This window comes from Drosophila sechellia, chromosome X, assembly GCF_004382195.2.
Source record: "Drosophila sechellia strain sech25 chromosome X, ASM438219v1, whole genome shotgun sequence".
Taxonomy (NCBI): domain Eukaryota; kingdom Metazoa; phylum Arthropoda; class Insecta; order Diptera; family Drosophilidae; genus Drosophila; species Drosophila sechellia.
The window spans coordinates 2974528-2997563 of NC_045954.1; the positions used below are offsets into that span (position 1 = coordinate 2974528).

Below are 23036 nucleotides of genomic sequence, written 5' to 3' on the forward strand. Positions count from 1 at the left end.
AAAACCACCCCCTTTCGCTTGCTGCCAAAAAAAAAAAATAATAATAAAACCCCCCCATTAATAATATCCATGGTGCGCCACTGATCTATCGCATATTAGAGGTGCCAAAAGGGAGCGGTGGGCGGCGGGTGTGGTGGGGGCGGTGCGCTTTGCTTTATTGTTATAGCGCAAACAATTTCGTGTCATCCGCAATTAGGCAGGCTTCAGGCTCAGGCTCAGGCTCGCGTAATATCGATTTAATTGCGACCGCTCGCCGAAGGGGGGTTAAGATGGCCCGCCAGGGGTTAAGGGGGCTCAGCATATATGCATGAGGTATCCACAACAACAAGGTGGATAATGTGGCCACGGCGGATTGAAAGAAAAGCGAATGCGACACGCAAGCCTTCGAAAGACGTAAATGAACGATTCCAACGATTTGAATACCAGTCATTCGAAGATTTATAATTTATACAATTTTGAAAAGAAATCATTTTTGAAACTACTTTAAGCCCAATATTCTGGTAGCTTAGCTGCCCGAGGCGCATTAAAGAAGGACACGTTTCAGGCGCGGATTAATCCGCTCCAGATCCGCCGAATAGCAATGCCACGCCCCTGGAACTCTCCACACTACATGCATAATTGAATTTAGTGTACCGCTCGGTCTCATTCCCATTCGAACTGAATGAGGTTCCAATTTGATTGCATTAACATTTGACATCGCACAGGAGCACAGGACTTTTTGGTCACGATGGTGCAGACGTGCCAAAATACAAAGGGCACAACACACGGCGACACTGCGAGAAATCGGGTGGGGGTTGGTGGGCGGCCCGCCCTTGTGGCGCATTTTAAATTGATGTAGCCACTCTGGAGCAACCTTTCCGGATTGCTTTCAGTGACGATGCCACACAGATGTGTGCATACATTAACAAAAGGTTTTCGTCCTTTCTGCAGCCGCCTGTGTTTCTCCTTTGTTTCCGGTGGCCTTCGCTTAATATGCAGGATTTTGTTATTAATATTCAATTAAAAGGCTTCAGCTGGCGTCGTCGTCTAAAACGGGTAGTGGGCGTGGTCGTTGGCAAATGCGAAGGCGGCGCGAAAAGTTTTGCTTAGCTCGCCGATGCTTTTTCCTCCTTCGTTTTGTTTTCCCTTCGACAAACCCCCCCCCAAAAAAAAAAAAAAATTGATGAATTTATTGGCTGAGCCACGCCCCCTCCTCCCCGACCCCCACGACTAATTTATAGCTGCTACTGATGAGCGGCAAGAAGAGGACCAAGTGGCACCAGCTGAGCAACATAAATTTGATTACGATTTTTCCCTATTTTGTTGCTCCTTTCCCGACAGTGGGAACAGTCACGTGTCCTTAAACTGTTCCCAGTTCTTGCTTCCAACTTAAATTATAAACAGCTGGTAAACTCAAAAAAAAGTGCGGGAATGTGTTTCAACTGCATTTTGTTGAAATATTTTTTACACCACATCTTTAAGTTAGTCGCTTTGTGAAAGTAAACTTCCGCCAACTCAAATAATAAAGGATAATAAACACATGACAATCCAGCAAGTACGCGTGCAAGTGTGTGCGTGTGCGTGTGTGTGTGTTAATTTGCTCCAACTTGACAGTGTGTGTGTGTGTGTGTGGCGTAGTTTTCCAAAGAGGAGGAAAAACTTTTGTTTACCCAATGCTAATGCTGGGAATGAAAGATATTTCCAGCGAAAATTCCTTCGTGAGGGATCTAATTAACATAATGTTGGGAACACCCCCACTTCTGTTTTCCTTTTTTCCAACCGTCTCTATGACACTGCACTTGTGTGGGTGTAGGTGTGTCTGTGTATTTGCTTGTGTGTGTCATTAGCGTTTTCATGGCATGTGTTTTTCCGCTTTTCCTGTCTCCGGTTTAAGTTGCCGTATTACACAAAGAAAAACTGTGCGCTAAATAACTAATAATATGAAATATAAGCAGGTTTTTTGTGTTAAGAATCGTTGAGCAAGTATTATTAAGTTAATTTCAATTATTATAAATAATTTTTTTGATCACTTATTGATTGCATTGTTATTAACTTTAAAAAAACATTACAGTTTTCACCGAATTCCTAAACTACTTACTTCTCTTGCTTTTTTTTTTGGAGCCCGTCCTTTTCTGTCGTCAGTATACCTGTCTCTCTCGCTTTTCCTCTTCTGGTGGCATTTTCAGCACGTGCGTTCTCAACAATAGCAACAAAAACAGTAGTACCTAAACTAAACCAAACTCAAGTAACTACAAAGGCAACAAGAACGCCGACAGTCGGCAATTACAATAAACAAAACAAAACGCAGCGAATTCTGGAAAATGGAGGAAACGGTGGGATGAAGGGAGGGGGGTGTGAGAAAAAGTCACAGAAACGGAAAGGAAATGGGTTACTCGTGCAGGGGAAACGACGAGGTGGGGAGGGGGGGTCTCGAAAGATGTACGATGCCCTGATTATGGTTATATTTCGAAAAAGTACAGTCAGCAGGCAATTAACGCATAATATGCGCATTAAAAGCGATTCTCTAACACTGAATTTAACGAATCCAACGAGTGGCTCAACGATTATGGAACACTGAGCGGCTAAAAATAATAGGAAGAATTATGCAATGCTTATAAAAAGAACACACATTTTACTCAATCCAAAACATTCGGATTCCAGCTGCAGGTTAATAAACCTTCATATTTTCCCTGCTCCACTTCACATAGCTCTGGACAATCGTAGTGATTATAGTAATTCATGATCTTAGGGACAATAAAAAGCAAGTGACACAGCGATGGCAGCCCGAAAGTAATTTTAATGCCTCGCCTGGAAGTACATAAAAGCCAAAGTCGGGGGGTACGGGAAGAAGAAAGTTCCAATCCTCCGGGTCCCAAGCACGCAAAAGAAAATGCTGAAAGTGGGCAGGGGGCGGGGGTCTGGAGACTATCGGGGAAGTGGTTTTTACTATCCAACGAGAATCTACCGCAACTAAAAACAAAAGTTATGTGTGCACGAAAAATCATGTCCAGTCATTTCCTGTACAACTTTGGCCGAAGGACCCATGGGGTCCTGCCACAAGCAGCTGGAGAGGGGGGTGGGGATTGGGGGCCTACAGCCCCCCCCCCCCCCCCCCTCCACTCAAGCCAAGCCGCTTTCATTCGCTGGCCTTTTATGGTCATAAAAATTTTATTATAATTTTTAATAATTTAGGCAAGCATATTGCTGCCAGCGCAGCGAACCAGTAGCTATCCAAAGTTATTCCACAGTTTTCCTTTGCCTTTTGTCAGCGCCCTGTTCCCTCCCCCCTGCTCCTACCTTTTTATCACCTGGCATATACGCACGCCGGGCATTTCCGGCTCTATATATGCCCCGACTCTTCTGGGCAACGGACAAAATACGGACGGACACGGATACGGACAGTGGAGCACAGTAGTCGCAGTCAAAGTGCAAATGCCGTAAATCATGGCGCTGGTAAACAAGCAACAGAGGCAGCAGAGCGCCACACAGAAAACGGGGCGAAAACAATCAAGAAGTTATATAGCACTGGCCAATATCCTGGAAAACTATGATGCAGGCACTCGTTTTTAAGTTTACCCATTTATTTTAACTTTGATCATCAAGAGTTTTAAGTTAAATAGGAAAAGTGGCATATCAAATTTCCTTACAACTCATACGTCTAGTCTAACATACCCTTGCCATTATATTACCAGGGTATCATCATCATGAAGAAAAAGCACAGAAAATAGCAAAAGGATAGCCGTATATAGCTATTACCGCAGCTAAAGCGATAGTGATACGGATTGTTCGGATATATGTATATGCTGTCTTTCGGCGCGTTTCGTTAGCGTTTTAAGCGCGTTTTGAGCGCGTTCTGAGCTTCATTTTTTTTGTTCTGTTTTTTCCGCGCTTTTTCGTTTTCCGTTCCATTGTTTCCTCTTTTAAACGTGTTGGTTTTGTTTTTTGGCCCTGCGAAGGTGGTGCCAATTTGATGAAATCGTTAGCATTACCCATGGTTAGATGTCGAAAGGTAGAAAATGGGTGGAAAAACTGGGGTCCTTTTCACTGTTTAAAGGATAAGGCAAAAGCGAAAACAAGCTCACGATAAGGAGTTCAAAATGTTTTGCCAGAAACTTATTTCGTATATATGCAATTTAACTTATTTATGTTCATAAGTGTGTAACTTATTTGTACTTCTGCTTTAAATATTCTGCGAATGGTACCAATGCACCAATTTTTCTCACCCAAAAAAAAAAGTAAAAAAAAATGAAGCGAAGAAAAATGCGAAAGGCAAACAAAAGCCGCAAATGCCAAGGCCAAACACCCACTGACAAGGGGATGAAAAGGAAAACTAGGTGGTGGTCCCATCCCATATGTCATACATATGTTTGGCGGCCTGTTTGTTTATGGGGGTCCCCATTCAGTCGAGGAAATGTACACAAACCCAACGGAAAGTACAAAAAATAGACGACAGAATGTGTGAAAAAACGCGTTACAAAATCGCTGGAAAAAACAAAAAAAAAACTGCATAAGGCTCCAAAGTTTGCAACGAATTTTAGTTTTTGGATTGTGAGTAGAATGAACTCAAAGTTTATAGCAAGAAATGTGGCAAATTTGAAAAGTATTATTTTGTAGTGTGATATTTCTTGGTGTTTTTGGTTCATTTGTTTGTTTCTTTCGGTGCACAAATGCAGTTACATTTACGGCTTAGCAGCCGTTGCAGTTGCAGTTGCAGTCTGCTGCAGTTGATGGCACAAATCCAGACAACTGACAACCCCACATATTCCGCTCCGTAATACCAGCGTTTTTTTACCCACCCCCCTCTCCGTAATGCACACTCTACTCCACGCTGGCCTTTCATTTGGTTTAAACTTGACCCACAAAACGAATTTTATTGCATTCGTTTGCCATGCGAGAAGTAAAAAAAAAAAAAAAAAAGTGAAAGGTGGAAAAGGCGAAAAGGAAAGGGGATTTTAAACAGTCGGATGTCCTTTGCCTGGCTTGTAATTATTTTTTATGGCATCAGCTTGCATCCCGATTTCATTCATTGCGAAACTGCAAGCTGTAATTCAATTAAGGCGAAAACCATAAATAGCGAAAAAACTTGAACAAACAAGCTGGGGATTACCAAGGAAATGCATTTTCCCAGAATTTTACATAAGCGGCTAACTGTTTCAAAAATTCACTATATGTACTATATTCATGTTTTTTATATTCATGATTTGATTAGTATTATTATATTAACTTTCCATTTCTATCTTTACTTTCTTTCAGCTGAGTTAACAATTTGCCGCTGAAAATGAGAAGAATGCGCAGCAGTCGCCTCCTGGTGCTGCCACTGATCCTTGTGCTGATCCTGACGCTGCTCCTCCAACCGATTGCCGTCCACGCCAAGTCGAAGAAGAACAAGTCCAGCCAGAGCTCGCACCACAGTGACACATCCTCATCCTCCTCCTCCTCCTCCTCGTCGAGTGGCTCCTCATCGGCGGCAGCGTCGTCCGCGAATGATGAGAGCAAACCGAAGGGCGGCGACAATGGTGGTCAGCACTTTGCCATGGAGCCGCAGGACCAGACGGCCGTCGTTGGTTCTCGAGTGACGTTGCCGTGTCGGGTCATGGAGAAAGTGGGTGCACTGCAGTGGACCAAAGATGACTTTGGCCTGGGCCAGCATCGCAATCTCAGCGGCTTTGAACGCTACTCGATGGTCGGCAGTGATGAGGAGGGCGACTTCTCGCTGGACATCTATCCGCTGATGCTGGACGACGACGCCAAGTATCAGTGTCAAGTGGGTCCAGGTCCGCAGGGCGAGCAGGGCATTCGTTCGCGATTCGCCAAGCTAACCGTTCTCGTTCCGCCCGAGGCGCCGAAGATCACGCAAGGAGACTACCTGGTGACCACCGAAGATCGCGAGATCGAGCTGGAGTGCGTGTCGCAGGGCGGCAAGCCCGCCGCCGAAATCACCTGGATCGACGGACTGGGCAATGTTCTCACCAAGGGCATCGAGTATGTGAAGGAACCCCTGGCAGATTCGCGCCGAATCACGGCCAGATCGATACTGAAGCTGGCGCCCAAGAAGGAGCATCACAACACAACGTTCACGTGCCAGGCGCAAAACACCGCCGATCGGACATACAGGTCCGCCAAACTGCTGCTGGAGGTGAAGTACGCGCCCAAGGTCACCGTTTCGGTGGTGGGTGGTGCCCTGGCGGGTGGCAAGATTCCCGAGGGCGCCGAGGTGATCCTAAGCTGCCAGGCCGACGCCAATCCGCACGAGCTCAGCTACCGTTGGTTCATCAACGATGAGCTAATGACTGGAGACTTTACCACCAAGATGGTAAGTGCAGCAGCCAATGTCCTTGGGATAAGAGATCCTACAACTCCCTCGATTCCCTTCCAGATCATTCACAATGTTTCGAGGCAATACCATGATGCCATAGTCAAGTGCGAGGTGGTCAATGCGGTGGGCAAGAGCGAGCAGAGCAAGAAACTGGACATCAGTTGTAAGTACTTCATGGCCATTAGTGCTGGCATGCCAGCTAATCCATCCCGTTTTCCACCACCCTAGTTGGCCCAGTTTTCCGCCAGCGTCCCGTTAGTGTGGAGGCCGATCTGGGCGCCACCGTGAGCATGCGATGCGATGTGGCTGGCAATCCGGAGCCCGAAATCGAGTGGATCAGCGAGAACTCCGACCAGGTGCGTCAAACCTTTGATTTACTGAATTCAATGCGGTGTTTAACACTTTACCGCCCAATCTTGCGCAGGTTGTTGGCGTTGCAGCGGAACTGAAGTTGAAGGTGAGCAGCGAAACGGCCGGGCGCTACTTCTGCAAGGCGGTGGTCAATGGGTTTCCCGAAATCGGTGCCGAGGCAACGCTCTACGTGAAGAGGGCCCCGATCATCACATCGCACAAGGTGCAGTTTGGCGGAGTTGGTGGTCGCGTGAAGATCGATTGCCTGGCCTTCAGCATACCGAAGGCGGAGCACATTCTCTGGTCGTTCGAGGGCAAGATCATCAACATGAGCAGCGCCGATCCGGATATATACATTTTCGAGGAGCACCATTTGCCGGAGGGCGTGCGAGCGGCGCTGATTATCCGCGATAGCAAGGCCACACACTTTGGCAAATACAATTGCACGGTGATGAATTCGTATGGCGGTGACTCGCTGGTCATAACGCTGCTCCGCGAACCGGGAAACATACCCGTCCTGCTGGTCGTAATGGGCTCCATGTTCTGCGTGGCCATCATTCTGATGATCGTGATGATCATCATCGTGTACCGCAAGCGGCGCAGTCGCAAGAAGCCCATGCCGGCGGACGTGATACCGGAGGCGTCGCGCGGCGGCGATAAGCTGAACGAACTGAAGAGCGAGCTGCGCTCGAAGGCCTATGACGTGGAGTACTCGGAGGCGGGCGGCGATGGCCTGGCCATTAATCTCACCCAGTCCCCGATGCCCGATGTCCAGATGAAGGGCGCCACACTGGGCGTGCCACTAGCCGGGCCAGTCAAGTTCGACGAGCGCTTCTCGGGCGACTTTGGCGGCGATCGCTACAATCGACAGTGCCACATCAAGAATCTGAAGAACCAGCAGGAGACCGCCTACAAGGGCAGTCCACAGGCCAATGGCTATGCCCACTACTTCGAATACGCCCTCGACTACAGTCCGCCGGGTGAGGGGGCTGCCGTGGTGGTGGGCGGCGGCAAGGTGAAGAACGGTGGCATGAACTCGGCCACGCTGCCCCACTCGGCGGCTGCCTCCGTGAATGGGGGCGGTGCTGGCAATGGGGGCGGGGCCAGTCTGCCGCGCAACCAGCGACACGAGATTCAACAGTCGCAGCAGGCAAACGGATTTCTCGGTGAGTTACACATATATTCACCCACTTGTGCAATGAAACTGATGTGATCTCTCCACTTTCGCAGGACAACCGCTGCTGCAGAACGGCATCGATAGCCGCTTTAGCGCCATCTACGGTAATCCCTACCTAAGGACGAACTCCTCGCTCCTGCCGCCCCTCCCGCCGCCGAGCACCGCCAATCCGGCGGCCACGCCCGCCCCGCCCCCCTATCATGCCGCTCGCCACGGCCACGCCCACCACGCCAACGGCGGACTCAAGCATTTCGTGGGCGGCGCCGTGATCACCACGAGCCCCGTGGGAAATGTGAACGTAAACGGGGGCGGGGGCGGCGGCTCGACGCCCAGCGGCGGCGGCGGGGGGGTGGCAGCGGCTGGCAGCGTCAGCGGCAGCAGTTCGAACTTGACCGCCAGCAGCAACACGCTGGCGGCCACGCCCCTAGCGGGCGGCGGCAACAGCGGCCAGTGCGCCCAGAGTCCGTCCGGCCAGTTTATACTGTCCAACAATGGGAAAGGACACACGCAGAAAGGACCTCTGGCCACTCATGTTTAAGCTACGCGAAGGATATATACATGCATATATATATAGTACATATATATAGAAAGCACTAGCATAACTCATAAATGTATTTAAAAGCCGAACTTCTAGTGTGTAAACTTTTTTTTGTCCATCGATATTAGCGTAATTCTGGTTCAAGCGGTGTGGACCACTTTCGAAAAGGTCTTGGGAAGTAAATGCAACTGACTACGATATATCTGACATGGCTGAAATTGTAAATTTGTAACGTGCAGACCCCAAGAAAAAGAGTTCAACCCTTGAGAAAAAAAAACCTAACCATGTGTAAAAACGAAAAGCAAAAAACAAAAGAAAACAAAAACCGTATTGTGATTTATAGCGTTAATTATTTTATGGCTGAGCTCGATGAGTTTCGCAATGGCAAATTATATCAACTAGTGCAAATCTTAAGCTACTTATCGAGTAAAAAATCGTATATCAATTAAACACGAAACGTATCGAACAGAAATGAAACAAAAAAAGAAAAAAACACAAAACACAAAACAACTACAAAACTTCAAAAGTTCATTTTAAACAGCGAGTTGCATACAATTTTAAACAAAACCGAAAATCAATTCAATTATATACATTATTAAAAACAAAAAGCCTGTAGTTAGTTGGAACTAAAAAAAGGAAAGCAAACGAAATGCAAAAAGTGCAGTAAAAGCAGCAAGCAAAACAATTTTCTAAGCCAAAATGTATCAAATTTTTAGACTTAATTATACGTATACATAAAACGAAACAAACTGAATGCAGTGAGAGAAACTTTTAGAGTAAGTGCTGTGTTTCACCTGTGACCCGATCAAAAAGAGCCAAAAGTAAAAAACATCAAACTACACATATGTATGTGCCATTACTTTGCACAAACACTCGAATTGAATTGAAATCTATATTTTTACGAGATGCTACAGTATTATTGCAATCTAATCGAAAATCCCCAAGCCGCAAATAGCTGAAAAAGATGTCCGCATATTGGTGTTTAAATGAAGTAAATAAAATTAGAACCACCAATCATAAATAGTTCCCACTTTCCAAACTGATCGGGTTTCCAGGGCCACAGCATCCAGCATCCAGCATCCAGCATCCGTGTGAAAACTTGAATATTTTTTTGTCTAGCCCTAAGCGAGTAACTGATATTTGAACTTAAATCAATTATGTAAAGAAGCAAATGAAATATTGTATATCGTATATATATATAGAGCATAAATGTGTATGTCAACGCTTGAATTAAATGACTAGCTAAGATTAGAGAGAATGTTTGTATTTTTTTTTGTCTGCCTAGTCTATTTATAGACGTAAATGAAGAGTACGTGTAAACAATTTTAAAGGTAAAAACTTAAAAAGCTTAGAAACAATTTGTAAAACATTTGAGCGATCTACCAAAAAACGCAAGTGAGTGTAAAGCGTTAAATTTTTAACACGAAATGCTGCCTTATGATTCCTCGTTGGGTTCTTAATTCACTAAGCCAATACTGTAATTATTTAATTTATGCGTTCATTTTTTTAAATTTATTGTTTTTTGGGAACATATACAGAAATATACAAATGTATGTCTCTAGAGTAATTCTGAAAATGCTTTAGATGTTCTTCGTTTATCCTGATTTATACACTCGAATCTAATTCTAATCTAATTTCCGCGGGCTAATTGCGCAGAGCTTTTTAACTGGGATAGCGTTCCGAAAATCGGAGATAAGGATGGTGTTACATTTTTTGGATAATTGTCAAACGATTCGATTAAGAGTTCAATTATATAGACGTTACGCGAAACGAAAGTAATTTCAAATGAAATCCTATTAAGCCAAGTAAAGTATGATAATTGCGAAAATGCGAAGAAGGTTCGGAAAATGAAAACTAAGAACGTATTGCGGGAAAAAGGCGAAGTACGAAAAAACCTAAATTAAGTCGAGAACAACTCAAATTAGTTGAAATAAAAATACGAGAACAAAAGGAAAATAAAATACTTCAAAATGCTAGAAGTGCGTTTTTCAATCGGGCAAGCGGAACAAATGAATGCATAGTTTTTTTTTCCAGTGCCTACGAATCTTTCTTTGTCTAATTACATACATTTTACATAGCGTAATTTCTACATAAAAGCGCCATTGGGCGAAAAGGAAACCACGTTTCGAAGAGGTTCGGAGCCCGGCTAACGTTATTTGTTCACCAACCGATCTCGAAACGCGGCGAAAGAGCGCGCTGGCAAGATGGCTGCCCGCCATACGGTATCTTTTTCTCGCAGCGAGGCGGTCACACCGCCGATTTGAAACAGATCGCTTTTTTCCAGTGGACGAAACGGTTGTGAAAGCGGACGAGCGTAAGGCAGACGAACCTGGAAAGCGCAGAGCACAGTTCTCAACGTTTTTTTTTTGGAAGTGAGTGCAACAACGCACGCAAAACCGCGCAGCCAACAGGATATACAAACAAATCAATCAAAGCAAGCAAATGCCATGAAATGAAGAGGATGGCCCCAGCGGGAAAGCCGTTCAGCAAGAGCAAGGAGTGCCTGTCGAAGGGATAGCAACGAGAGAGAGAGGAAGAGAGAAACAAGGATTTTCGAAAAGTGTATCTACCTCGAGTCGCGCGTGTGTGAGAGTGAGACGGAAGCCGAGTGCAAGAAGCGCAAGAGGAAGAGAGCAATACGCAAGCGTGCGGCGTCGGTTTGAATTTGAATTTGTGCTCGATCCTCGCGAAGAGAAAAGCAAGCAAAAGATACACGAAAAGCGTTCTTTTTTTGCCACTTTTTTTTTATGTTTGAAAAGGGAAAATGTCGCCGTCGTCGGGAGAGTGCCTCCTCTTAGTTTATCAAATAAAGCTTTAAAGTCTGAAGTTCAAAACTATACAAGAAAAAACGCGCTAAAACAAAAAATTGCCTAAACTACTGAGACTAGCATACTAAACTAAGCCCAAACTCGCTGTTAAACATATCCTCAAAGAGAGACCAAAGAGGAGCGCTAAAGAAACCGAAGCGAGTAGAGGTGAAAAACTGGAAAAGTGGTTAACTGGAAAACTGGATTACAATGCAATCGCAGCGCAGCCGACGTCGCAGTCGCGCACCAAACACTTGGATTTGTTTTTGGATTAACAAAATGCACGCCGTTGCATCGCTGCCGGCGTCGCTGCCTCTGCTGCTGCTGACGCTGGCGTTTGCGAATTTGCCAAACACCGTCCGCGGAACTGGTGAGTAAAGCGGAGACGCCGATCAGAACAGCGAGGGGGGGACAGGCGGGGTCGCCCGAAAATAGGGTGGGTGCACAAACTGGAATTCCAGGGGGCTCAAAACCGATCCAAAACGCTCGCCAAAGAACGGTTTTACAGAACCAAAACTATGAGATAAGATGGTCTTGTATAGCTGCAAGATGTGGATCCTAACTATTAGTACTAAATCTCATATCTAGTTGGTCTTAGTTGTCATTTTTAAATAAAGCATACTCGTATTTTCTGAACATTCGAATCAACTGAAATTGCAATTACAAAACATACTTTTGAATTGGACTAGTTCCGCTTAAACCCGTTGGATAGTTCGCTACATTGCATAGCTGGGAAATGTTGGTCTATAAAATCGGATGCATTCGCAACAGATAAGTGACTAAGCAACCCATGCAACTGTAACCCAAATAGAAGTGGTACAATTGGTACTTAAACTAATTAATAAGCCCATAGATTGTTGTAAATCCCACCTGGACGGAATCATCGGAATCCCGATGAAAACAGCTCCAAATGCGTTCTCAGTGTTTCTCCACTCCCTTTTCTACCCTCTTCGTTCATCTCCCTTTTGGGCAGCTCCTACTGCTCTTCGCCTTCCTTTTCGTGGCTTGTGTTCACCGCGCTTCCTTTTGCGCTGTCTTCCTTCGCCTCGCTTTGTTGTCGCTTTTCGGACAGGTGGTCGTTTTTTTTCCTCTCTCTCCTTGTTGTCTCGCTGATCTCGTTCTCGCTCTCGCTCGTTCGCTGTCGCTGTCTCGCTCTCCGCCGACTGCGCATGCTCTCTCAGATTTGGAAACCCACCTTTTCGAAACAAGAAAGACCGTTTTTACCGTCGGCAAAAGGCGATTTTTTCCATGCCCAGCACTCTTTCCTTTGTGTTTTCTCACTGCGCTATTTGCTCGCCAGTGAGTGGCTAACTTCCTTTCCAGCTTTGGAAGCGAACTCCTCCACACGCCGTGTTGTGCCGCATGCACATAGGGCTTACTTGGTATTTGCATATGGAGCGGCCGTTGTCTAATCACTGAGCAAACACCGAATCGTATCGGATCGGTTGTAGGTGTACTTAGGGTCGATTGCCCCAGTAAATGTCAGCTTTCCACGGAACTCGAAATCTCTTCGGCGGAATTCTCGGCTCAGTGATGAGAAAGTATGGGGAATGCAGCTCGAGGAACATGTATCATAGTATTTTGAACAAATTTGTTTTACTATTCCAAAATCTAACGAAATCTATCAATCGTTTAACAGCAGTTAAATGATCACTACTAGAAGTTTGATCCCTGAGCACTGGGTATCCTTATTATAACTCTATGATCTCTGCTATTTCTTTAAACAGCTGCAACCGAGGAGTGTTGAACTATTATTTTTATAACTTTTACCTGGGCATCGTTTCCTGAGCTCGGGTTTCCGCCTCCTAAACTCTTTTTTTTCTGGCTTTAGTGGCCATGGGCGATCGTGTGATCTTTGCACAACGTTGTAGTAAAAGGTAAATAAACAGGCGAATAAAATATACAAAAAATTATGCATATGTAGAGCGGGTTGTGCACGGTGAAAAAAAAGCTGAAAGTAGTAATAACAAAACTGTAAATTGATGCCAGAAATGTTGCAAAAACTGGGCAACCTTTTCATTCAGTTCACTCGATTCTACCACTGCTCTAAGAAAAAGTGTTCGAAGTTGGAAAAAAGACAAAAAAAATCTCTCGAATCTTCATGTGCATTTTTGTACCGATTAAGTTCTCACAAATTTACGCCCCATTAGCTCCAATCCAAGTTTGTTCAACTTTGTGCGATCGAACGCCTGCATTTAGCCAACAATTTAGGGTATTATTTTTTGCAGGTTTAATGTGGCACGTAACGGTTTCGAGACCAGAGACCAGAGACCCGAGAACCAGAACCAACCACCGCATTCGATTTCATCATATATGTAGTAGGAATAAACGACAGCTGGGCTCCTGGAGCCAAAAGTGAAGCAGCAGGAGAAGCAGGAGCAGGAGCAACCCCTGAGTCCTGGCATATTGCACATGCGCGTCCTTTTTGCTGTTTGCTCAAAGATCAAATTACGATATGCTATGGCATGGCACGGCATGGTGCGTGAGCGAGAGGGGAAACGAGCGGGCATAGAGTAGAGTATCGCTTCAGATACTTTTGTATCTGCGCGCTCTCTCTTAGCTATTTCCTGTATATCCTGTGTGCACCCCAAAACTAAAGAAGTAAAAACCCAAAACACATTTCTTGACTTTCGTAAGTCACGCACACGGCGGATCCCTAATTAGCCCTCGCCTAGACTTCAGTCAATATAAATATACTACATAAAGTACTATATATGCACGTATGTATGTTTGTATGGCATGTATGGCGATGCATAACCAACATGCCCATGGTTATGGGTCGTAAAGTGTGCACTTTATGGTCGGAATGGATCATCCACATAAAGTTGCAACCAAATTTAATGGAAATAAAATTTAAGGGGGGAAGGAAGGGCGGGCACTTAAATTGAAGGATCAACTGGAGATGAGGGTAGGACTACCTAGATTTATAGCTGCGAAATCTACGTTCTTAAGAATGTTGAGTACATGTAGAGTCATCACTGGGCATCATTAATAAATACCATTTGAATAAATAATGCATTAAATGATCATTTAAAGATGTGAGAACCAATTGGTAAGAATGCCGATACTTCAGTTAGTGAGTAAAAACAATGCAGTCATTAAAAACCAGCTCAAATGAAACTCGAATTCCAATACCTCAACCTTAATCAATATAAATAACTCCGAACTGTATGTCTGAGATGCATTTATAACACCTAAAGCCAAAAAGCAGGCCAATTCCCACGAATGCAAACCCTTTTCCAAGGACGCGGCACTTAAAAACGCAGATTATTGTGAAAGTCTCTCTTATTTGGGCGTCTCAATTAATTTGAGACAACCACTTATCGACCATTTACTGTCGCATTTATTAATTAATCGACGCCGCCGACGATGGCGAAAAAAAAACCAGGAGTATCACTTGAAAATATAACTTTCCCATCAGTAACTTAAGAAGACTTAATTAAAAAACGGTACTCGTATACGAAATCGGCTAATTTCTCAAGTGTTAAATCTGCTGTTACTCCTTGCCTTTCGCCTGGCCAAAATCAAAAAAACCTGTAAGTGATAAAGTAAACTTCAAAAAATAAGAAAAAAAAAGAAAACAAAGTAAAGCAGAGGAGTTGAGGAATCTTGTTGCCTGGTGGTCACTTGATATGGCATTGGATATGCGGCAGAGCAGTTCCGTTCCGTTCCGTTCCGTTCCAGACGATCCCGATGCTCGATCTCGATCCTGTTTTTCGGGACACACCTTTGAAACCAGAATTGGCAAGGCTCTTCAGGTAGAATTTCGTTTGGCAATGTGCAGTCTTCTTCTCGGTATCTTCGCTCTCCGGAAATCCACAATGTTTTTGCGCGCTGTCTTGGCTGATATTTGTTATTTGTTCCCATAGTCATTGCATAAACATGAAAATCATTTTCCCAGCCCATCTCTCTCTCCAGTGTATATGTTGACTTTCCAAGTTTTGTCTTGGGAAAATGCCTCAAATGGCCAACGAATGAATTGAGGTTTTCTTCTCTGTATACATATAAGTATGTGCAGATATGTATGTACTGTTTTGCTGGCCAAACTAATTATGAAAACAGTCCTCACATGTGTCGGCTGCAATTAAATCCGCTTAGAAAAATCCATGGATTGTATGGATTCTAAATCTCAGCTCGGCTCGGCTTGACTTGGCTCTCAAGTCTACTCTGCTCTTCTCTTCTCGGCTTTTATTGACTTTTAATGATGGCCAGGCGAATTAGTGCGCCCTGACTTACTCTTTCTGCCATGGCCAGTTTAATGAGTTTTCTTTATGGCCAACACATGTACATTTCGAGTCGGTAGATACAGGTACTCACACACAGATACTATTCGAGCCAAGATACAAGATACACACAAACAGAGACGACGAACGCACTGACCGAACAAGTTTTTAGTTTTTTTCCTTCTGTTTTCTTGGGTTTTCTTGGCTGGTCTCTTTGGTCTTCTCTCCTTTGTGTGGCTTGTTCTTGAAGTATCTGAGAGGTACAACAAAACAAAAAAGGCTGACAACCTCAGAAGAACCCCTCCTTTCGACCCAGCCCCGCCCCTTCCCCCCTCTAAGAAACACACACCAACAGCAATTTTTATAGATATTACCCAAAGTGTCTTGTTTGGTTTGGTTTGGTTTGGTTTGGTTTTGGTTTCTCTCCTTCGTTTTTGGCCCGGTCTCTTCTGGTCTTCCAGGCTTTTGGGCTTTTAGACTGCGCCCCTGCCACGCCCCCTAGAAATCCCCCTATGTTGCCATGCGATTTGCTCCGATACTCTTATACAAACAGATCTCTCATCTTCGAAATGTGGAAAAGCGGTAGGAAAATATCGATCTTATAGTAGTAACTTATAGTTTCTTAAAGAAAAAACTTAATTTTCCCCAATACTTTCTCGTGTATTATTAAATTGTTATGAGAATATAAAACTTGAAAATATTTTAAAAATATGTCAGTACAAGAATACGAATAAGAAATTTAAAAATAATTGCAAAATTGCTTTTGTATGCTAAGTCGCAAGAAATTTGGTTTCGATGCCCTGGTCTTGTCATTAAAGAAATTTACGATTTCCTGGGCAAACGCAATCAGTTGGCATAGAAACTTCATGTTCTTGGCCAGGCCGACTCTGGCCTCTCCCTTTCTCGCTCTATTGCTCGTTGTGTAGCCGTCTCTTTCCCGTCTTCTATCCTGTTTTGGAGGAGGCAATGAAAAATGACAATCATCATTATATACACTTGAGCGGATCGACGACAGTCGCCGATCGTGTGCTCGTCGTCTTCTCAAGTTGAAACTGAAATTGCTCCGACTTTGTCGTCTCTTCCTTCTTCTCCTCCGCCTTCTCCTTGTCTTTCTCAGTCTCCGTCTCCATGTTTCTCTTCACATGCGTGTTTGAGAATCATCTGCAGAGGGAGAGTAGAGATCGGTCCAAGCTCAAGTGAGTGGTTGACTTGAAGAGATGCATAGATACTTTGGCTTGCATAATAATAATAGTAATGATCGGTGGTCGAAGGAAGAAGCCATGCAGAAAGATACGGGATGATGTGGCCGAATGATACTTTTCATGGTGGTCTTGGGAGTCTCAGAACCATTACAGATACCCTCACTCAAAACATTAGCAAGGAATTGTGCATCATTCAATAGCAAAGATACAAGAATTAACTGCAAATGTGGCAGATTTGGGTTATATATCTGAAATTGGAAAGCTATTGCTCACTTACGTCTAAAGGTAGATACATTGTAAAGTAACTAGATACCCTGGTAGATCCTTAAAAGAAATAAAAGGCACCTCTGAAACTGCAGGATACACAAACACTGAGATAAACACATGCTTCAAGCTGCCACTTGAAAATGTATCTCAAATTTCAAGCGTCTGACACTCGCTGGCTCTGAAGTACTTAAGATGAGAATCTTGAAGGAAACATGTAAAAAGGACGTCTCTGTTTTCGCTGAGAAGTTGAAGTTTTAACTATAAATAGAGTAACTAAGTTTCGATATCAAACTGGAATATTTTAGTATATGTACATATCTGGAATTTAAAGTCATTATTTAGGGCTGCAAGATGATCGTTAGGGATGGGTTCCACTTCATCTGAACACTCACTTAGCATTGATTAGGAGCCATATCTCGCAGATGCATCTTCCGAGTCTGCAGACTCTTTCTCTTTGACTTTTCCCTTAGTGCTGGCAACCTGCGCGACATTTGCATAAGGCCATTTGCTAGGGCGCCAGAAGAACCGGCGTTTCTTCGGTGACAAATTAGCAGAGGTGGAAGGTAAATATGAATTGAAGACTCTGGCTTTTTTTTCTTCCTTTCATCCATTTAAGTTTTGTCGTTTTCCGAACTTTAACTAAACATTCACACGCTGCTTTGTTGTCTGCCGGAAGTGTTAAATGCTTCAGTTTATTTAAAGTACATATAGACAAGAGCAGTAAGAGAGAGAGAGGGAGACGAGACTCCATACAATATCACTCATATGCCATTATTTTTATGGATTTCCGAGCAACAACCCTTTTTGTTTGTGCGCCTGCGCGGCCTTTTTTCAGTTTGGCGCGCATTTCCTTCAGCCTCGACCTCTTGAACCCCAGCTCTTGCTCTCTCACTCTCGCGCGCTCTCTCTCTCTCTCCTTCTATGCATGCATTTTATATGTTTTTGCCCCGGCGAGGGCGGATTTTGTCAAAGTGTCGCATATGTTTTCAAGTGCACTTCAATTACCAAAAAGAAAAAAGAAAAAACCATATACTTGTGTACATGCATATAGATTACTTACAACTGCAGCTGTGTGTCCTTTCCGGAGGGCTGTTTATCACTCATCCTCCCTGCCAAAACGTTTTCCACCCCCTCTTATCGTGCACTCAATTACATCGTCGGGTAGGTCAATTATTCCCATAATTTTATCTTTCATTTGGCTAAGCATTATGCTAATCATCCGAGCTTCTCGTGTGGGAAAATAAAGTGCGAGTCGGCGTGGAAAACGGGGGGAAAGCGGAGTGATGATCATCAAGTGGAAACAGCGCTCAACTGTGAAAAGTTTTGCGTCTTGCAAATGGGTTTTTTACTTACCATACTTAGTTTTTTTTATTAAAGATCATGAAGTTCATAATATTTATGAACTCAACGTTCTTACTCGCTAAACAATCCGACGATTCAATTGAACAGCTAGTGCAGTAATAAGTTTCCTGTTTCTTTCTATTAACAAATTATATATTATTTACCAAGTCGGGCCAAACCCACTCATGAAGACATCAATCAGGGTGCCCATAAACCACATTCACAGGCACTTCCCCCTCGGTTACTCGCCCTTTACAACGATAGTCTAATCCGAAATCTATTTCAACATATGTTGCAATAGCAATATCGTAGACCGCAAAAACCACATACTTCCTCCCCATGTTGCCCCAAAATTGTACGTATGAATGGCTTAGGCAGTGACGGTTGTGTGGGGAGGGGCATTGGAGTTGTATTTTCTATATTTTGTCCGATTTTTCCTCGTTTTTTTTTTTTTTCTATTTTTTTTTCTTTTTTTTTTTTTTTTTTGCTATCGCCGACGACAGTGGCCTATTAATCTATCAGAAGCTTCAGACGCTTCGGACCAAACGAAAGGGGTTAGCAGAGATAGAGATAGAGGGCCGAAAGAGATGGAGGCAGATGGAGCGACAAAGACGGGTAGAGTCGGTTAGAAAGAGAGGGGGAGCGAGCCAAGGCAAAATTCCATGCCACATAACCCAAAAAGACGAAAAGAAAGAGCGAGACGTTGTGTGTTTCGTTGACGTCGGTTCCCACACTCGTTTATTCGTTTTACGACTTGCCCCCGCCTTACGTCCCACCACCCCTGAGTGCCACTCCCCCTTTTTCCCGCCGCTCGAGCCCCTTTTGCTACTCGATTCTCCACCGATCTCGGCTACTTTTTCATTAACACTTTACAATCTTTCCGCATTTTGTTGCCTGCTGCTGTTGTTACAACGCCTCTGCAGGCCGTTCATTTTTCAAAGACCCTCGGCATCTCGCCTCTATACTTACAGCCAAGTCCACAATAATATTTATGCTTTTCAATTTACCAAAGAAAATATAGGATTATAGGTCAATGAACTCCTCTCGATAGCTTGCACCTAAATCCAATGCAAAAAAGATGCAATTTGCAACTAAAGACGAGTTGCCTTCACCTTTCAATAACATCGATCGAAATTTATTCGAGTTGCTCTTGATTTTCCCGCCACTGTAATGCTTCTGACCAATTTTCAATTTGCCATTACACATTTATGTAGGCAAAGTACTTATTTATTGCAGGCCCCCGCAGCAATTTGTGATCATTCGCCGGACAGTTCCCATAAAAATAATGATCGCTCGATGATCGCTTCGTTTTCTTTGCCAGCTTATCACAGTTGCAGTTTTTGCGACGCAAATTGTGTATGAAAATTTCTTTTATCATCTCGCGCCATACGCTTCGAATACAATAAATGTGCATAAATGGACGAGTAAGCCTGAGATCAATCGCAAATGGAAATACTTGAGAGTGCCAAATTGGAAGCCAAATAAATACATGTTGCGGGGGTTAAACGATCAATAAGCAATTAAAGTAAATTTGTTCGGCAGATAACAAAAGATTCCTGTCAAGAAACGGTTAGTGGGCCCAAAAGAACAGTAGCTTGCGATTCGATGAATATAATTATGTATTTCCATTTCTAGTTAATTGCTATTGTTTGTACAAAACACTAGCGAGATCGTTTAGAATAGTAAGACGAAAGGCATAAGTTAAGATCACAACTATTTTTTAATCACCTACACATAAATTCACGAGTCTGATGACTTGTTGCATCCGGGCTTTTTCAAATCCATTTACGAATCGTGGCGAAATTGTCGCCGAATAAAAATCATGAATAAACATGAAGGCAGCCTGAGAACAAACTGAGTTTCGATAAGAAAGTGGGCCCAGCGGAATGGTGTTGTATTGGCGCGATAAGGCCGAAAAAGCTTCTGGTCCTATAGTTTCCTACTTCAGTTGCAAGTAGATAGATACATTGCTTATCCTTCTGGTTGCACGTGGCATGTTTGAGCTTTTCCGAAGTGGAGAGAAAATCTATGATTAATTTAAGCTTTAATTTTGTTTTGCCGTTTTATTAGATATCCCAACTTGCTGACATTCTGTTTCATATGTTTTCGTTTTTTATTTTTTTTTTTTATTTTTTTTTTTTGTTTGTGCTTAGAGAAAAGCGTGAGAAATTTTTGGCCGTGGTTTGGCTTTTTGTGTTTGTTGGTGCTTTTCTTGTTTTAGTTTGGTGTGGTTGCTTTTTGTTTTAGTTGTCGCAGCTGTTGTTGCTTATTATGCTGATAGCGTTTGCTACTTTTTCATTGTTGTTTTTTCTTTTCGTATGTGGTAATGCGAAAAATTTAAATTCGATAAGCAGCATTTGTAAAGAAAAAAAAGCAGCGGAGATATTTCATTATTGTCTTGGCTTCCTTTTTTGTCGTTCATGTTTGTTTGATGTATGTAAATGGTTTTTTTGGGGTAATTACAAGTGGTTCATTGATCGCTTCATAGCTGCTTGACAATATTTTTCAGTTGGCAAGGGACCATTTTGTAACAACTTAGTTAAATATTAAAAACGAAAAATAACTCGCTCTTGTAACGTGCAACATTTTCTTTCTGTCGTTTCCGTGTCATTTCCATCGATCAATATCACGGATATTTGCAAGTCACAGTCACGCCTGCTTTCATCGGTGATTGTGAAATGTCGTGACTTTGAGATATCCCCGCACTTGGCCGCCAAACTAAGCCAACTAAAAACCGACAATCTCTATTACACATATCGTTGAGCAAGTTTAATTAGGTCTTAACTCGGTTTGAGCCAACTCAAGCAATTAACAGCTCATTTGTCGGTGGCGATGGAAAAGCGGAAAAGCATCTGCCTAAGCGGCGCATAAATGCCGGCCAAAAGCGATTCCACGTTGATTTTACATGTGCGGTAAATCACACGCAATAAAACCCATCTACAAAAAGCCAAAAAAAAAAAAAAAAAAAAAAAAAAAAAAAAAAAAAAAAAAAAAAAAAAAAAAACCAACTGAAAAACTGAAAATCTTTTCACGCTCTGTCGATGAAGCGTACATATGTGTATGCCCTCTCTGTCTTTCTCGCCTTCCCAGCCGGCAAATTAATTAAACAGAGCCATAAGCCCAGGCCACACCTCTCGGTAAAAAAAAAAAAACACACGCACTTAAGCTCTGTCCCCAACGAGTGATCTTTACCTGGAATGTGTATAAATTCAATTTCATACCCATTTGCCCATTCCACTTGGCCACTTTTGTCACACATTTGTGGGCTATCAGTTAGTGCGCTAATATATTTCAGTCTTAATACGATTTTGTAATCAAAAGTTGGCAAGATATTGAATGTTTCGGCTTGGGCTTGGGCAGCCTTGCACATTTGCAGGCTGCACACCCACAACACACTGATTCTGCGCACTATATTTATATCTGTTGGATTTCTCTGCTGGATTTGTGGCATTTGCTTTTTTTTTTGTTTTTTTTACACTAATTGAGGTCAATTAGTTTACAAACAAGCGCGCGCACACACACTCGCGGACAACGAAGACAATCAAATCAAATGCAGAGCAACATCTGAGCATGCTGCAATGTTTTTCCTTTTGCATAAATTTCTGTGCACATTGTGCATTGTGCACACACTGGTTGTGACTCAATTTGAAGTTATCTCCTTTTTTTGCTTCCTCGCCGCTTTATTTATGCATTGTCATTAGCCAGTTAATCAGGCATATACACTTATATGTATATATATATATATCTTTGCGATTTATGCCACGTCTTATCCACAAGCCATCGATCATCAATGTTTAAAGGAGAAGCGAACAGTGAGCGAATATGTGGGTTATTAGTGTGACCGTGTATGCTTACCAAATGCATTATTCAGTCGATCAACAAATATTTGGTCAATATAGTTTCTTTGATTTGGTATCCGCCACTTATTCTTGGAAATGCTCAATTTGTGCACTCAATTGGCGCTTTAGCTTAAGCCTTTTTTGCATTTGATTTGCGCTCGTGTTTGCAAGACAGTGGTCACTCATTCATTGTGTGTGTATGCTCATACAGCCCCCACACATATATACCGCCGCCCCCACTGCCGCCCTTATGCCACGCCTCTTTCGGCAGACAAAGCGATTTATTTATCTCCGCCTGACGGGGGCAATCAAAACTTATTGTCGTCGCCTCGAAATGAACCAAATCGCATGGAAGAACTGTGTTCAGCTGAGGAAATCGCCACACGCCCAATTAGCAAACATATATAGCACAGTTGGGCGCAAGATATTAGCAGCGAAGGTGTGAAGAGCGTTATGAGTGCAGTGCAATAATGCAAATAACAAAAATCTCTCATACAAAATATGAAGATTTGATTGAGATGAAATTAGGAGAATATTATTTTTGCATCATGTGCACAATTCAAAAGTACCCAGCATTCTGAGCTAATCTGTTCATAACTAATATATATATAATTTTTCGTACGACTACTGAACCTGAAGAGGTGAAGTGAAATTGGGGGGATTGCCGCTTGTTTGCGGCTTCGTTTGTTTAATTTTGGTTGCCCGATATTTTTCAATGGAATAAGCATAAATTTTTTGTGTGCTCCTTCGCTCTTTTCTTCTGTGTGTGTGTGTAATTTATGCTTAATAATAATTTGATTTGATTGCAAACGTTTCAGTTTTCTTATCCAACGACTTTTCTGCAGCGCTGGGCAGTTCAAGTGCAGTGAACTTTTTGTCTGTGATTGGCAACAATGATGATAATAATGATGAAGACAGTGACTTTGACATGCCGCCCGTTTGCCCTTAAAAGGCAGCAAACATACATTTATGTGCGATCTCTCTCGATCTTCTGCA

The 23036-nt window shown here is 43.2% G+C and overlaps 2 protein-coding genes across 2 annotated transcripts in view; both read left to right on the forward strand.

Annotated features, from left to right (window-relative positions):
* LOC6616219 (irregular chiasm C-roughest protein) overlaps positions 1 to 10337 on the forward strand; it is a 34743-nt gene extending 24406 nt beyond the window's left edge. The window contains exons 2-6 of the mRNA XM_032725183.1: positions 5233 to 6292; positions 6356 to 6458; positions 6524 to 6651; positions 6720 to 7812; positions 7877 to 10337. Of these exons, the coding sequence (XP_032581074.1) occupies positions 5258 to 6292; positions 6356 to 6458; positions 6524 to 6651; positions 6720 to 7812; positions 7877 to 8361 (2844 nt within the window). The 5' untranslated portion in view covers positions 5233 to 5257 and the 3' untranslated portion in view covers positions 8362 to 10337. The remainder of the gene's footprint in view (positions 1 to 5232; positions 6293 to 6355; positions 6459 to 6523; positions 6652 to 6719; positions 7813 to 7876) is intronic.
* Positions 10338 to 10640: 303 nt separating this feature from the next.
* Positions 10641 to 23036, forward strand: part of LOC6616220 (neurogenic locus Notch protein) — a 36434-nt gene continuing 24038 nt past the window's right edge. The window contains exon 1 of the mRNA XM_002040549.2: positions 10641 to 11538. Within this exon, the coding sequence (XP_002040585.2) occupies positions 11379 to 11538 (160 nt within the window). The 5' untranslated portion in view covers positions 10641 to 11378. The remainder of the gene's footprint in view (positions 11539 to 23036) is intronic.